Here is a 16,103-nt window from a genome sequence, read left to right on the forward strand (position 1 = left end):
GCATACTTGTCACAATTCTGTTTTGTCAGATCAAATCATAAATGTTGTAGTAAAATATTTGTAGTGGCCTGTTAACACAGAGAACATATTACAGATATGGTTGAGAAAGCACATCTATTATCAGTCCATGTTTTCTGAGGAATATACCTAGAAAAGTTACTGAACAAATTCCCCTTTGGAATGACATTTTTGGTACTTATTCTCAACCTAGAGATGAACTTTTGGGTGAGTCTGATATAAAAAATGGCCAAATGGAATTTTATTTCAAATGAGAACTTTTTAAAATGAGTTAAATTTTCCAGGCGTGTATTTTGTCCCTAGATAACTGTAAATCAACTTTATTATTAATTATTGTTGTTGTAAACTTGCCCTGGATTTAGGGACAAACTCAGCTACTACTTATGTAGCTGGAGAGAGCCATTGTGGTACACAAGCATAGGGCTCTTCTATGCCTGGAAAAGGGTGGGTTTTGTGGCATTCACATCTTTGTGCAGCCCAAAATCCAGTTCCATTCTGGCTCTGTATGTGCCAGCATACAAATCTTCCTGTTATCCCCCTTAAAGGTGCACATGGCTTCTTCAGCGTGTCTCTGAAACCTTTTACCCTTCCTGCTTTGCCCCATCTCAGCACAGCTACTTGAGTTGGGCATAGGGCTGAAGATTCAGTCCATAACCCTTAATAAGTACTAGAACTTTTGATATGTTCCAGGAGCCTTCCTTTACAAATAAAGTAATTGCAAAATAAGCATTTGAAAATTGTATCCTGCACATGCATAATACCCAAGTGTGAGGCTTGCATGAACATGCACATATCTGGAGTATTTCACACTGAAATCCTGGATTGTTTCAGTATTCATGTGCTGTAGTGTTTTTATTTGAAGCTGTGATACAACTTTGATGTTAGAGCACACAAATGAACTCAGCCACACTGAATCAGATTCTGTCCTCAGCTACACCTATTCAGCCCACTGACTTCAGAATGTGTGTTTCTGTGAAACTTGCTATCCCTCCCATAACACAGAAGAAGTGTGAAGGGGAAGGATAAATGTGCCACCTGGCCTCCCGTCAAAGAGTTTGCAAGGGAGGAGACAAGCACTTGAACCTTTCATCTCAGATGACTTCAGGTTCAAATGTTTGTCTCTTGAAAAAAGTGAAGGTGGGGAACTTGAATCTATTAAGATCAGGGGGCCCTAAGTGAAAATATTTAAGGCCTAATTTTGTTTTACTTTGGCCTCTTCAGAGGAATCTAGACATCTTCTCTCCATCGAGCCTAGAAAACAAGGACTGAGGAAGGGATTTATGGTTTGGGGCTTCGATTAGTTGATATTTAACAAGAAATCTCTCCTGATAATGATTGCCAAGGGACCATCTGCCAGCCGGGGACAGCTATAGTGCATTGCTCAGCTCTCCAGTATATCCCTCCCTGCCCCAGACACACCCCTGACACTGGAGATTGCAGGCAGTGTTGTACAGGAGCTGACTCTGCTAGCTACACCCTCACGGGAGATTTCTCCATGCCAGCAGAACACCCAGGTAGGGTTTACAATCAGCCTTTTGTGCCACTTGAGTAATGGAACAGAGAATCTGCCCCATCGGAACAATTGTTTGAGGGCACCTTTTAAAGATGATTAATAGGTGATACTAAACAGGAACGCTATATGGAGGGCTAAGTGAGATTTAAGAGCTCCATTTACCTTTTGCTGATTGTCTGCAGAGAGGTGAATTCATCCTGAGAGCATTGAAGCAGTGGCTGACATTTTCAATGCAGTCTAGTGAATTTAGGTACATTTTCTATTTGTATGCATGTAAATTCCTTCCATTAGCTGCAGCCCAGTCGGTCTGTTGGAATACGTGCAAGAATATCATGTTAAGATAAGTCACTAAAGAGACTGAAAACATTTGCTTGTCCTGCTGCCATCATGGTATTTGTACAGTGAAGGAAAAAAGAGTGCAAGAGGAAAGTCAGGAGTGCTGTGGAAATGGAATGAAAAATGTAATTTAAGGAAGTAAAATGTTTTAAATTACCAACACCCTCCCTCCCAAACAAACAGCTAAGAAATATCCCTTTACAAGCTCTCCCATGAAGGGTAGAAAACCTTCTAACTGCAGTATTTTCTAAAATTTCTAGACTAGAATAAGCTCTTTAAACTCAGGCGAGGCCCTAAACTACATTAGAACTCCCAGCCAAAGGAAGGACTGGAGCAGATTTTTGCCTAGACTAAAATCCCATTTAAAGTGGACACTTGCTGATGGAGCAGGCTTTATACTGCCTTGCCTCACTCCTAACAGGTTCTGCCAATCCACTCCTTCTACCTGATTAACAACAAAGTTTTAATACATATCACCAACTTAACCCTACCACAAATCAGCCTCCTGGGCTTCCACATTTTCTGTGATGGTTCTCCCCATTACACCAGCCCTTTGCTAGTATGCCCACTGCAGAATTCAAATGTTAACTATAATGCAAGTGTTTTGTAAGAGGGGGACAGGAAAATTCCAGCAATGTACTTCTCAGATATGTCTCCCTTCACAATCCGATAGTATTGCAATTGTTTTTTTTTCTTTTGAATGATGGGCCCATCTAATGCAGTCTCACTTTCACAAAGAAAATATTGTGCAGCTTTTGTTGTTGTTGTCATTGTTAAAACAGCGTGTAGAGTCAGATCCTTCAGTCCACTGACAAACTGAGTTCAGTGGGAGTTCTATGCACAGAGAGCTTGCAGGATCAAATCCTCTCTAAACTGTGCGATTGTGGGGGTGGGAGAGGGAAGTGAGGAGCCTCCCTCCTAAAGCTGAGTAAATAATTGATTTTTCAGTTCTGGCAGCAAACTGAAAAATCAGAACAAACATTTGGTTCAGAAAATACTCAGAATTTCTTAGAAAATTGGAAGAGTCTGGTCAGCTTCAGTGAAAAGAGGGAGTGCATGTTCTTCTTTAAAACTTTTTGCTGTGGTAGGGCACTTGCCACGGTTGTGGGAGACCCACATTTGAGTCCCCACTCTGGGGTAGGGAATTGAACTCAGACTTCTCCCATTGCAAGTGATTATCCTCACCACCAGCCCATAGGCTAGTCTGTGTGCAAGTGCTCCCACTGAAGCTTTTCCACATTGTATAAATAGATAAACATTCATTAGGCCAAACAGAAAGCGCAAGCAAATGACTCTAGTCTGGTGACAAGGGCACAAATCTGAGAGTCAGGAGATATGGATTCTGATCTCTCCGATGGATTCAGAGGAAAGATTTAAATCCACATTTTCCTATCCCCACATCGGCATCCTGGCGAGTGTCTTAATTGCAAGGCTAAAGAGTCATTCTCTTTCTTTCTTCAGCCTGAATAATATTTGTACAAAGTGGAACAGCTTCAACAGGAGAGTTTTTGAAAGCAAGCCATCTTACAGCTTGGAGGTTAGGGCATTCATGTAACAGAGGAGGTACGAGTCCCTGCTCCAGATTCAAACCTAGGTGTCCCACCTCCCATATGACTTACCTAACCACTAGGCTAAAGGTTATAAGGGGGACACATACACAAACACTCTCATTTTTCTGAAGCTGGCCCTGAAAAGCTTTTTCCCAGCCAAAACTAATACAGTGCAAATTCACAAATAGTTTCAGGTCAACCTAACTGCATTGCTCAGCAAATAAACTATTCATCCAAAAAAATTTCACCCCACTCCCCTCCCAACCTCTTTCTATTGCCTGCATAAAGGTCCAGAATTGCTGCCCTCGACTGGGTAAGCCATCCACTCACTGCCCAGTGAAGCTGTGTTGTACCAGTTCAAGGGATGCCACTGACTGAGCTTTTCTCAGTACAATCAGGGAGCACCAAGAGACATCCCATCATTAGTACAGGCTAAATTCTTAGCACAATCCAGGTCTTGTTGTTTTCATCCTATTGAATCTAGCAGACAATACTAAAATGACCAGACATCGCAATATCAGCAGAGCTCTTTGTATGCTTGAAAGCTTCTCTCTCTCACCAACAGAAGTTAGTTCTGTGACAGATAAGACCTCTCTCACCTTTTCTCTCTAAATATCCTGGAACTAACATCGCTACAACAACACTGCATAATAGCAGCAGTAGTAAGCCTGGTGAACGTGTAGTAAGATTTGAACTAGCCTTTCACACTTCCCCCACTCAAGAAACTACCCTGCAATATAGCTTGGCATGTACCTAGCAATGCCTAGCCTTGCAACATGAATTGGAGCTCCTAATGCTTTTCCATTGGCCACACCTTCATCTTTGGGATTTTCCAGAAAATCAATCATCTCGATCAGTAAACTCATCTTGCATGCAAGGTAAAGGTTACACACATGAGGCCCTCAGTAACACAGTTAACTCATGTGAGTAGTCCTATTGACTTCAGTGGGAATACTCATATGAGTAATGTTCCACCAGTGTGAGTAAGGGATTCACAACCAGGCCCATAACATATATGTCAATGGATATGATATGTACATATGACATGTAATGTCTTATGACGTGTCAAAATTCCCATTTACATTAAGAATCCTTTGCATTGTTCTAGCAATACAGAATGTAATTTATATCCACTTTAAGGCAGTGTAAAAGAGTGTTTCTGTAAATAAGAATGTGGCCCATAGTGCTCAGACAAGCTCAATTCTCAGTCAGGATGGACAGGATAGCGAGTGTTGTGCAAACACAAAAACATATATAGCTTTACCGAAAATGTGATTCAAATAATAAGCATTCAGTCTGAAGACAGATCATGAGAACACACTTTAAGGGTTGACTTTCCTCTGTACAAATCTCATTAAAAGGTCTGATATTTTTAGTTTTGGAAAAGCCAGTATTCATTTAGAGTCATGTTTGCATGGAAATCCATTTTTAAATATCCTGAAACTTTATGAATGTAAGTGCTTTCAGTAAATGTCAGTTTAAAATTTATTGTAGCCAGGCAAGTCTGAGTCTTTGAGAACTAAACAAATAATGCCTGACTGCACTGAATGTAAAAGACTTTACATTCTCTCTGGAGGAGTATAGAATTGCTTAATAGATCTTGATCGTGCAAATACTCTTCTCTCTCTATCTACTGTTCATCTCATTCCAGATGCCAAAACTGCTGTTATTTCTTTTTATGCAGGGTCCTCCAGGTCCACCAGGTCTTCAAGGTCCTGTTGGTGCCCCTGGCATAGCTGTAAGTAATGCAGTTTTTATGCATAGCAAACCCAGACCTTTTCAGATTCTCATTAGGTTTACAAAACTTGATAATGTGCTAATTTGTTCTGCTTGACATAGAATAGATTTGAAACCACAACATATATGTAACAATGTGTCCCCACACTCACAATCCAAAGGATTTGCACCTTACTCTTTAACACTGGAATAATGCACATGGTGTATTGGACCAATCATTTGGACCATTTTTTTTAATGTGTATGTAATAAACAGTTGCAAAATCAACTTGATACCAAACATACTTAGAAACAAGTCCATTGACTTTAGTGGAACTTCTTCGTAATCAAGCTTGACATCTTTATGCTTCTTGCTCATGTCATGTGTTCCTGTCTGTCAGGGAGGTGATGGAGAGCCAGGCCCAAGAGGTCAGCAAGGAATGTTTGGGCAGAAAGGCGATGAAGGTCCACGAGGATTCCCTGGTCCTCCAGGTCCCATTGGTCTTCAGGTAAGACAATGTAGTATTTTTCCCTTTCAGCAATAGGGACCATTATTTCCGCATCATCACTTGTCTGAAAAAGAAAGAATTGCCTTTCATTAAATACATTACACCATCAGCTAATAAGACATGATAGGAGACTCTGTGTTCATAGATTTTATAGACGGATACATTGATCTTAAGGCTTGAAGGGACCATTATGATCATCTATGTCTTAACTCCTACATACCACAGGCTGTAGAATTTCAACCAATAATTCATGCATCTAGCCAAATAATTTGTGCATGAACAAGAGCATATTTTTTAAAAAGACATCCATTTTTGATATAAAGACTCAAACTGATGGAGAATTTACCAGATCCTATGGTAATATGTTCAGTGTTGTTTCATTGGAAACAATGGTAACATGTTCTATTCCTTGTTGATACAAACAGAGCCATCACTTAAGTCAGAAAGATTAGAAAAACTTTGTTCTGGGTATACATTGCTGCCTTTGTTGATAACTTAGCATGGTTTGGCCTAGCAATCTCTTAGTCATTCCATAGGGTAGTCAGCGAATATAAAGGACAGGCACAGACACTATGCTCAATAAAATGTACAGCATGTCACTATTTCAGGCATATAATTACAAGCTAAAAATCTTGCTTTTTAAAATTTACTTTTTAATTTCTTAAGTATAGTGGAATAGAGAATAAAGAACAAAATGTTTAAGATTTTTTTACTTTTTTCCAATTCATAAATATTAGAGGGTGCAGTGGTTTGAACTTTTGTCTATTAAGCTATTTTACATGTTTTAATACTGAAATTATACAGTAGGTCTGGGAATTTATTAAATAGCACAACACTTTTCATATCTGCCACATTTCAGGTGCACTTGCTATTTCACTAACCCCAGAACCTGTTTAACCACTCATTTCCAAAATCTTACTATGGAATGCAGCTTGGACAACATTGTGTTAATTTAGAGCAGGGGTCGGCAACCTTTCAGAAGTGGTGTGCCGAGTGTTCATTTATTCACTCTACTTTAAGGTTTCGTGTGCCGGTAATATATTTTAATGTTTTTAGAAGATTTCTTTCTATAAGTCTATAATATATAACTAAACTATTGTTGTATGTAAAGTAAATAAGGTTTTAAAAATGCTTAATAAGCTTCATTTAAAATTAAATAAAAATCCAGAGCCCCACCGGACTGGTGGCCAGGACCCAGGCTGTGTGAGTGCCACTGAAAATCAGCTTGTGTGCTGGCTTTGGCATGCGTGCCATAGGTTGCCTACCCCTGATTTAGAGTGTTGCCAGACAGCATAGAAGGTAAACCTACAGTACAAGATTTGGTGCAACTTCCCATGTATGACTTAACATAAAACTGTTTCTATTTTTGAAAGGCATTTGTTGATGTTTTTAACATTTCTGAATCAGAAACTCAGTTTAAAAAACATGATGCATTGATTATATTATGATTTATTTACAGATATTAGTGTTTTAAAAGCAATAACCTTACCCTTTTTAGGTATTTCCATATTTAAAATATTGTTTAAGAGTGTATTAGAAAGGATTAATATACTTTACTTTCATGTATTTTAATTTAGTGAAATAATACACATAAAAGTAAGAAATCAATTAAGTTGAGACTTAAACAAATAAATGATTTCTATAGAAGAATTATATTTGCCCAGATCCCATTTTCCTCTGAGTATGCTGGTCCATGGACCAAGATCACACATATGCTAATGATAATGAAGTACCACTGAGAAATCAAGAGCTCTTTTTATTCACTAATGTGAATAAAAGTTCTCATAGTAACAGTGAACCCATGGAGAGTAACAACTTTATCTTTCTTGTTTATAATATTTCATAATAATCAAATTTCCCCAGCTGAAATTAAATTCTACTGGTGCTGCTTATAGTGGGCATTAAATCTTAAAAATCATTTTCATTCACACAGGAAAAAGTCTGTCTTAAACTTTTTAATGTCGTTTTTATGTGAATTTCCACTGTGTTGTTTAAATTAAAATTATAATACTTTAAAGAATAGAAATGTCTCTTGCAGAAAGAAAAGAAAGTCAAGGCAAATGTTAAAAATATGTATTACATATCTGAGTCATCTCAGAGTCTAAGATAATTTTACTTTGCCAAAAAGGGGCATGAAAGAGCAAACGCTATGGGGAGTGTTTACTGTCATCAGTAACTGCTAGGACTCCTCATAGCAACAATACTCTGTCCGATAGTAAGGGTGAAATCTATGGAAGTCAATAGGAGTTTTTCCATTGACTTCCTTGGTGTCAGCATTTCACCCTATGCATCTCTAAGACTGGGGCCTTGAGAAAGACATCTTTGAATCATTGTGGATAGTTCTCTGAAAACATTTGCTCAGTGTGCAGCAGTAGTCAAAATAGTTAACAAAACATTAGGAGCCATTAGAGACGGTATAGAATATAAGACCATAAATATCATAATGCCACTATACAAATGCACAGTATACCTTGAATACTGCATGTAGTTCTAGTTGCTCGGTCTCAAAAAATATATATTAGAATTGGAAAAGGTGCAGAGAAGGGCAAAAGAAATGATTTGGGGCATGGAACAACTTCCATAAGAGGAGAGGTTAAAAAGACTGGGACTGTTCAGCTTCGAAAAGAGATGACTAAGGGGAGTATGATGGAGATCTATAACATCGTGAATGGTGTGGAGAAAGTGAATAGGGAAATATTGTTTATCCCTTCAAATAACAAACAATCCAGGGGGTTACTCAATGAAATTAATAGGCTGCAAATAAAGTGAATGCCTGAGAAAATGAGGTAAGATGAGATACTAGAATAGGGAAAGAACAACTTAGACAAGTTAGATGTCTTCAAGTTGGCAGGCCTGATGAAATACATTCTAGCATACTCAAGGAGCTGACTGACGAGATAGCAGAGCCATTAGCAGTTATCTTTGAAAACTCTTAAAAGACGGGAGAGATTCCAGAGGAATGGAAGAGGACAAATATAGTGCCAATCTATAAAAAGGGGAATAAGGACAACCCTGGGAATTACAGACCAGTCAGCTTAACTTCAGGACCTGGAAAGATAATTGATCAAACAATCAAGCAATAAATTTGCAAATACCTAGAAAATAATAAGGTGATAAGTAACAGTCAACATGTATTTATCAAGGACAAACCATGTCCAAAGCTACCTAATAGCTTTCTTTGACCAGGTAACAAGCCATGTAGATAGGGGGCATCACTAGATGTGATACATCTTGACTTTAGTAAGGCTTTTGATACTATCTCACATGACCTTCTTATAAACAAACTAGGGATATATCCTAGATGAGATGAAGCTACTGTAAGGTGGGTGTAAAATTGGTTGGAACATTGTTCCCTGAGAGTAGTTATCAGTGGCTCACAATCAAGCTGGAAGAGTGGGGTCCTGTAGGGATTGGTCCTGGATCCAGTTCTGATCAATATCTTCATAAATGATTTGGATAATGGCATAGAGAATACACTTCTAAACCTTGCAGATGATACCAAGCTGGGCAGAGTTGCAAGTGCTTTGGAGAACAGGATTAAAATTGAAAATGATCTGGAAAACTGGAGAAATGGTCCGAAATAAATAGGATGATATTTAAATAAGGACAAATGCAAAGTACTCCACTTAGGAAGGAACAATCATTTGCACAGATGCAAAATGGGAAATGACTGCCTAGGAAGGAATAATGCAGAAAGAGCTCTAGAGGTTATAGTGGATCACAAGCTAAATGAGAGTCAACAGTATAAAAATGTTGCAAAAAAAGCAAACATCATTCTGGGCTGTATTAGCAGGAGTGTTATAAGCAAGGCACATGAAGTAATTATTCCACTGTACTCCATGCTGATAAGGGCTCAACTGGAGTACTGTGTCCTGTGCTGGGCACCACATTTCAGGAAGGATGTGGAAAAATTGGAGAAAGTTCAGAGGAGAACAACAAAAATGATGAAAGGTCTAGAAAACATGACCTATGAGGAAAGATTGTTCAGCCTAGAGAGGAGTAGACTGAGGGGAGAGATGGTAACTGTTTTCAGGTACATTCACATAAGAGGTTGTTACAAGGAGGAGGGGGGAAAGTAGTTCTCATTAATCTCTGAGGATAGGACAAGAAGCAATGAGTTTAAATTGCAGCAAGGGCAGTTTAGGTTGTACATTAGGAAAAACTTCGTAACCATCAGGGTAGTTAAGCCCTGGAACAAATTGCTTAGGGAAACTGTGGAATGTACATCACTAGAGGTTTTTAAGAGCAGATTAGACAAACACCTGTCAGGTATGGTCTAGTTATTACTTAGTCCTGCCTTGCATGCAGGGAACTGGACTAGAAGACCTACTGAAGTCCCTTCCAATCCTACACTTCTATGAGTCTATGAAATATTAGGCAACACTTCTTCACACAGTGCACTGTCAAACTGTGGAATGCATTGCCAGTGAATGTTGTGAAGGCCCAAAGTATAACTGGGTTCAAAAAAGAATTAGATGAGTTCATGGAGAATAGGTCCATTAATGGCTATTAGCCAAGATGATCAGGGACACAACCCCATGCTCTCGGTGTCTCTAAGTCTTTGCCAGAAGCTGAAACTGGGTGATAGAGAATGATTCACTCGATAATTGCCCTGTTCGGTTCATTCTCTATGAAGCATCTGGCACTGTTGGAAGACAGGATATTGGGCTAGAATGACCATTGTTCTGCCCTGTATGGCCGGTTTTGTTCAACATCTTCACTAATGATGTGGATGGTGGGATGGATTGCATCCTCAGCAAGTTGGTGGAGGACACTAAGCTGGGAGAAGAGGTAGATACGCTGGAGGGTAGGGATAGAGTCCAGAGTGACCTAGACAAATTGGAGGATTGGGCTGAAAGAAATATGATGAGGTTCAACAAAGAAAAGTGCAGAGTCCTGCCTTTAGGATGGAAGAATCCCATGCACTGCTACAGGCTGGGGACCGACTGGCTAAGCAGCAGTTCTGAAGAAAAGGACCTGTGGATTACAGTGGATGAGAAGCTGGATATGAGTCAACAGTATGCCCTTGTTGCTAAGAAAGCTGATGACATATTGGGCTGCATTAGTAGGAGCACTGTCAGCAGATCGAGGGAAGTGATTATTCCCCTCTATTCGTCACTGGTGAGGCCACATCTGGAGTATTGTGTCCAGTTTTGGGCCCCTCAACTACAGAAAGTATGTAGACAAATTGGAGAGAGTCCAGCAGAGGGCAACTAAGATGATTAGGGGGCTGGGACACATGATTTATGAGGCGAGGCTGAGGGAACTGGGCTTATTTATATCTCTGCAGAAGAGAAGAGTGAGGGAAGATTTGATAGCAGTTTTCAACTACCTGAAGAGGGTTTCCAAAGAGGATGGAGCTTGGCTGTTCTCAGTGGTGGCAAATGACTGAACAAGCAGCAATGGTTTCAAGTTGCAGTGGGGGAGGTTTAGGTTGGGTATTAGGAAAAACTATTTCACTAGGAGGATGGTGAAGCACTGGAATGGGTTACCTAGGGAAGTGATGGAATCTCCATCCTTAAAGGTTTTTAAGGCCCAGTTTGACAAAGCCCTGGCTGGGATGATTTAGTGGGGTTTTGTCCTGTTTTGAGCAGGGGATTGGACTAGATGACCTCCTGAGGTCTCTTTCAACCCTAATCTTCTATCATTCTATGATTCGTATGCCCTAAGGCTATGATTCTTGCTGGGAGGGATGGGGGGAGAGGGAGGTTCAAAGGCAAAAGTGGCAATTAAATGCTTAAATCCCATTGAATTTCCTTGGCAGTTAGGTGCTTTTGAAAATGTCCCTTGCAAACATTTAGCAGTGTTCTTAACTTTAAGCATGTGCATAATTATTGAGAGGATTGGGACCCAAGTTTGTATTTAAAAAGAAAAATGATGGTTTAATGATTTTTAACTGAACGAGATGTTAGTGCGAATCATAACTGTGGGGTGACTTAATTTGGTGATACACAGGGCCTCAACTTCTTGACACTCACAAGTAGAACTGAATGAATAGTTTGCCACTAATAATTCATCTGACGTATTTAGCCTCTACTTCTTCAGGAATATCCATGGGCAGGACCACAGTTCTCCTGAATTTGTTTGGTATTCAGTATTATTAACTTCATTTGTTGCCCACGTGAAATTAATTTCAGCATAGGAGCCTAACACTTTGCATACCAAGTTTTAACACAGGATGATTTTTTTACACTCAAATTATAATAAACTACACACCTGTAAATACAGTGAGAGATTTCTGAGGAATATTGAATGCTTTTAACAGACAATGCTAATTTAAGGATTAAAAATTGTGAAGACATAATTTATGAGGACCTCAATAGCAAAAGGAGAATCATCTCCTACAAAATATTTATTTAATGCTCCTCACAGTGAGGGAAACAATGTTGATATTAATGGAAAACTGAGCCTCTGAAGTTATTGTCAATCCAAATATTATTTGCTTAAATATTACAAAGTTATCCAAGGTAAAGCCATGAAGGAAGTTAGAGGATGTCAAGATACCTAGATTATAATCATAACATGATTGTTGCTTTTAGTTTCTTGAAAATCATGCATGTAATAAAGGTACATCATACCTCTTCCAAAAATAAATAAATGAACAAACAACCCTGTTGGAAGACATCTGTGGGAAATTGCAGTCCGCTGTAACTGACATAACATCATTGTTTAAAGCCAAATCTTTCGCATTTTGTAAAATGGAGATTTTTTAGCCGCTGAACATATTGGTTATTGAATACACAAAATGGCATCAAATTTCGCTTTAGACAGTATCCATCAGAAATGACAGGAAATTGCACTTGTTTGTAGAGAATAAGACTACAAGTAAAAGAAAAAAAATTCTGTTTAAAATTCTTCATACTTACTTAAAAAAAATGGGATTGTAAATGCCAAATCTCCTGTAGGCTGCATTTTCTATATTGAAAAAGAACCCACTATTTTCTAATGCCTTATGAAGTTACTGCAATATCAATGGGTATGCATGTTATTGTTCAGAATCACTCTATTCACCTATTCTGTAATAGCACAATTGCTTGAAATTATTTAGCATTGTATTTTGAAAGGTATTATTTCATAGTTTGAGCAGAATATAGTGAGGTTTAGAAGTGATAATGACTCATTATTTTATTATAGTGTATTTCTGAAAGGCATGGTGGGACATTAATTATGATTAATTACACTATAACAAACACTTCAGGGACATTATAATGCAACCACATAGTGAATTGCATATTCAGTAATGGGGACAGATGTTTTGTTCAGTACAAACAAGTGTTTGTTTTTAGAGTTGAGATATACTCTAGCAAAATATTATAATACAATAATGTATTACTGTATATCCAATTATCAACATACTTTTGGTATGTTAGTAAATAATTAAAATATATGTCATTATAACCTGTACCATAAGCTAGTAACAAGACAAATATTCATTGATGCTACTATTCAGCATGCACTGTAATCAGTGGATACATTTTAGTATATATACTACTGTCACTTATAGCTTTCCATTTTAATGCACCACAGTCTTTTAACTTGCAAAATAAACAGGAATTGAAATATAGAAACCAAATGCATCACAGGATGAGTTGAAATTGCCTCTTTCATGCTAAACAAGCAACTGCAACAGATATATTGTACCAAAAACTATATTGAAAAGAAGCATGATTTTCTTAAAGCTCATCATATTTTACTCACTAACAGACTGTACTAACATACATCTTCTTTTTTAAAGGAGATGCATTATACATCTGAATTCAGTCACGCTTTTTATGAATTCCATGCCGTAGAGTTTTACTGTCAACATGGTATCCACTACTGTAATAAAAGTAGCTGTCAGTCTTTGTTTTTGAAAATGTGATCAGTTTTATATCCTTTCATCCATATTTTATAATCTGATCCATGCCCATTATGCCACTCTGGTAGAGGGTCCAGAAACTGCCCATGGCTAGCCAACAGGGAACTCCCCTGTTAGAAGGGAATTCCATTCTAGTGCAAAAGTTCTAGATTCAGGCCCTGAGCCTTTGGGCCATCAATAGAGGGGATGTGTTGAGGTCAGGCAGGAGTTGGCATGCTGGCACCTAAGGTTATACTTTAAAGTTATTAAATAATATAGCATTACAGCAAAATTAGAGTAAAGGCTGTGCACTGCGACTTGATTATCAGTTCTCTGATATGTGCTGAAGGTGACAGTATTGTTGAATTGAAATTGAGAGCCAGATCCTAACTTAGTGTAAATCAGTGTAACTCTAGTTGCTTCATTCGCTACATAGATTTATACCAGCTGAGGCTCTGACTCTTTGTGTAGTTGTGGCTGAGTATAGTGCAGTAATCTTGGGGATTGGTATTGTAATGGGTGTGAGTGTTCTTGTGACCTACAATTTCCTTCCCCAAACATACACTTGAACGACTTTACATCTAAATTAAGAAAGTTTTTGTGTGGGAATATATACAGTATGTAATCAAACAAATCAGTGCCCAAGTAGAATCGTAACAGTCCTTTTTAAATCAGCCATGTTAGCTCTTTAATGTATTTCTTTGTCATAAAGTTTTTCCTCACCAGTTATACTTATAAATATTCAAAGGTGCTTTAATATTTTTTGCCATAATATGAAACTAGTTTTTAAATGATTTTTTTTCTGTTTAATTCAGATAGCTTTTGTCCTCAAATTTTATCTTATGATTTTCTTAATGGGTAGCTGTGATTTACATTATTTCTTCTAAGTAGTTTACTAGCAGTATTTTCTTTTCTCTTTCACATTATTAGGGTCTGCCTGGCCCTCCAGGTGAAAAGGGTGAGAACGGTGATGTTGGTCCAATGGTAAGGTTTTTTTCCTTTTTGGTCACTGTAAGTGCTAGATATCTGTTTGTTGATTCACTTGTCTGTCACATGCTCTCGCTGTTACCCTTGGCAAGTCACTTCACTTCTGTGTCCATTTCCAATCTTTAAAAAGGAGGGGTTTAAAGTTTATTTATCTGACTTACAGGGGACCTATGAGGATTAATTAGAGCATGTCAGAGAAAGAGAGAGACCAGCATTGGAGACTGATGTTGCATCTCTGGAGCAGAAGCTCTGGGTCCTGAGCGATAATAGTAATCCACAGAAACTATAATTGTGTCTGTCCTCATGTAGGAACACAAGGGGCTTCTTGTGCCCTAATCACCATGTAGACTCATGCAATAGGGAACCACAATCTGGCCCTTACACTTTGTACAACACTCTAAAGATGAAATGCTCTCTGCATGGAAAATATAGTATTGCTAATTGACAAAAAAAATCTGTGCTTATATTTATGTGACAGTAAATACTGCAGTTCACGTATCATATTTTCTCTCTGATTCAGGGTCCACCTGGTCCTCCAGGTCCAAGAGGTCCCCAGGGTCCTAATGGAGCTGATGTAAGAAACACACTCTGTGTTGTTCATTGCATTACTTTAAAAAACAATAATAAGTAGTATAGTTAGCTAACTTACATCCTTTTATGATTGCAGGGTCCTCAAGGTCCTCCAGGCTCTATTGGCTCTGTTGGAGGTGTTGGTGACAAGGTAGGAAAGCTGGTAATATTGACACATAAGAGAGACATCTCTGGGATATGGAGGACGTACATTTTTTCCCCCATTCTTTCTGGAAATATTAGAAATCACAAATACCATTCATTTCCTTGATAATTATTAACAGCCATGTAGATGCATAACTAATACATGAATTGTGCATTATTATGACCTGAAACCATCCTTGTCAGTTTTTGCACACCACAAAATTGTTCAACAGTCATGGATATGAACTTGAGCGGAAGAGAAATAGCTCAGAGAGAAAAGTAACCAAGGACAAAATTGGTGGGCCAAGTTGTGCTGTCAGATATGTCTACACTGCAACATAAGCCTATGCTTCAGCCCAGGCTCAAACCTAATCCCCTTTGCAGCTACACTGCAATTGCGCTAACCCAGGGCTCAGACCCAGGGTCCCAGGACCCTGAGGGGTGGAGGGTCTGAGCTCAAGTTAAAATGGGATCCAGAGTCCGAGCCCTATTGTTTTGTAGTGTACACACAGCACCACTTGATTTGGGTCCAGGAGTTAGCCAGAAGTATTCCACAATTCAATGGGATAACTTCCTTAGTCCTCTCTGTCCCAACAATCTACAATCCACTCTACTGAAAATGGAAGCCACAACCTGGCCCTTTGTAAATGGCAGCAATCTCAGGTCAGTATTAATCCATTCTCTTCTGATCACCGATCTGCAAGCACACTATCAGAGAGCCTCCTAGGTTTCCAATGGAGAGTGAACTGATCAAGCCTTTTGGAGAGCGAGCTGCTTCCTAGTAACATGCAGGGTGGGCAGTAAAGTTTTCTCACAGTGCACCATGACACTAGGGTTAGAGCAGCCACATTTTAGAGGATGGGAGGGTAGGGATTCTTAGATATAATTATGTTGCACACTGCAGTGCGGATGCTAGAAGCCTAG

General features: G+C 38.8%; 1 protein-coding gene across 1 annotated transcript in view; it reads left to right on the forward strand.

Moving 5' to 3' along the window:
- Nucleotides 1-16,103, forward strand: part of COL11A1 (collagen type XI alpha 1 chain) — a 228,243-nt gene that overhangs the window by 159,276 nt on the left and 52,864 nt on the right. Inside the window, exons 45-49 of the mRNA XM_050963625.1 lie at nt 5,102-5,155; nt 5,534-5,641; nt 14,409-14,462; nt 14,986-15,039; nt 15,133-15,186. Coding sequence (XP_050819582.1) covers nt 5,102-5,155; nt 5,534-5,641; nt 14,409-14,462; nt 14,986-15,039; nt 15,133-15,186 — 324 coding nt within the window. The remainder of the gene's footprint in view (nt 1-5,101; nt 5,156-5,533; nt 5,642-14,408; nt 14,463-14,985; nt 15,040-15,132; nt 15,187-16,103) is intronic.

Source organism: Gopherus flavomarginatus, chromosome 7 (assembly GCF_025201925.1).
Source record: "Gopherus flavomarginatus isolate rGopFla2 chromosome 7, rGopFla2.mat.asm, whole genome shotgun sequence".
NCBI lineage: Eukaryota > Metazoa > Chordata > Testudines > Testudinidae > Gopherus > Gopherus flavomarginatus.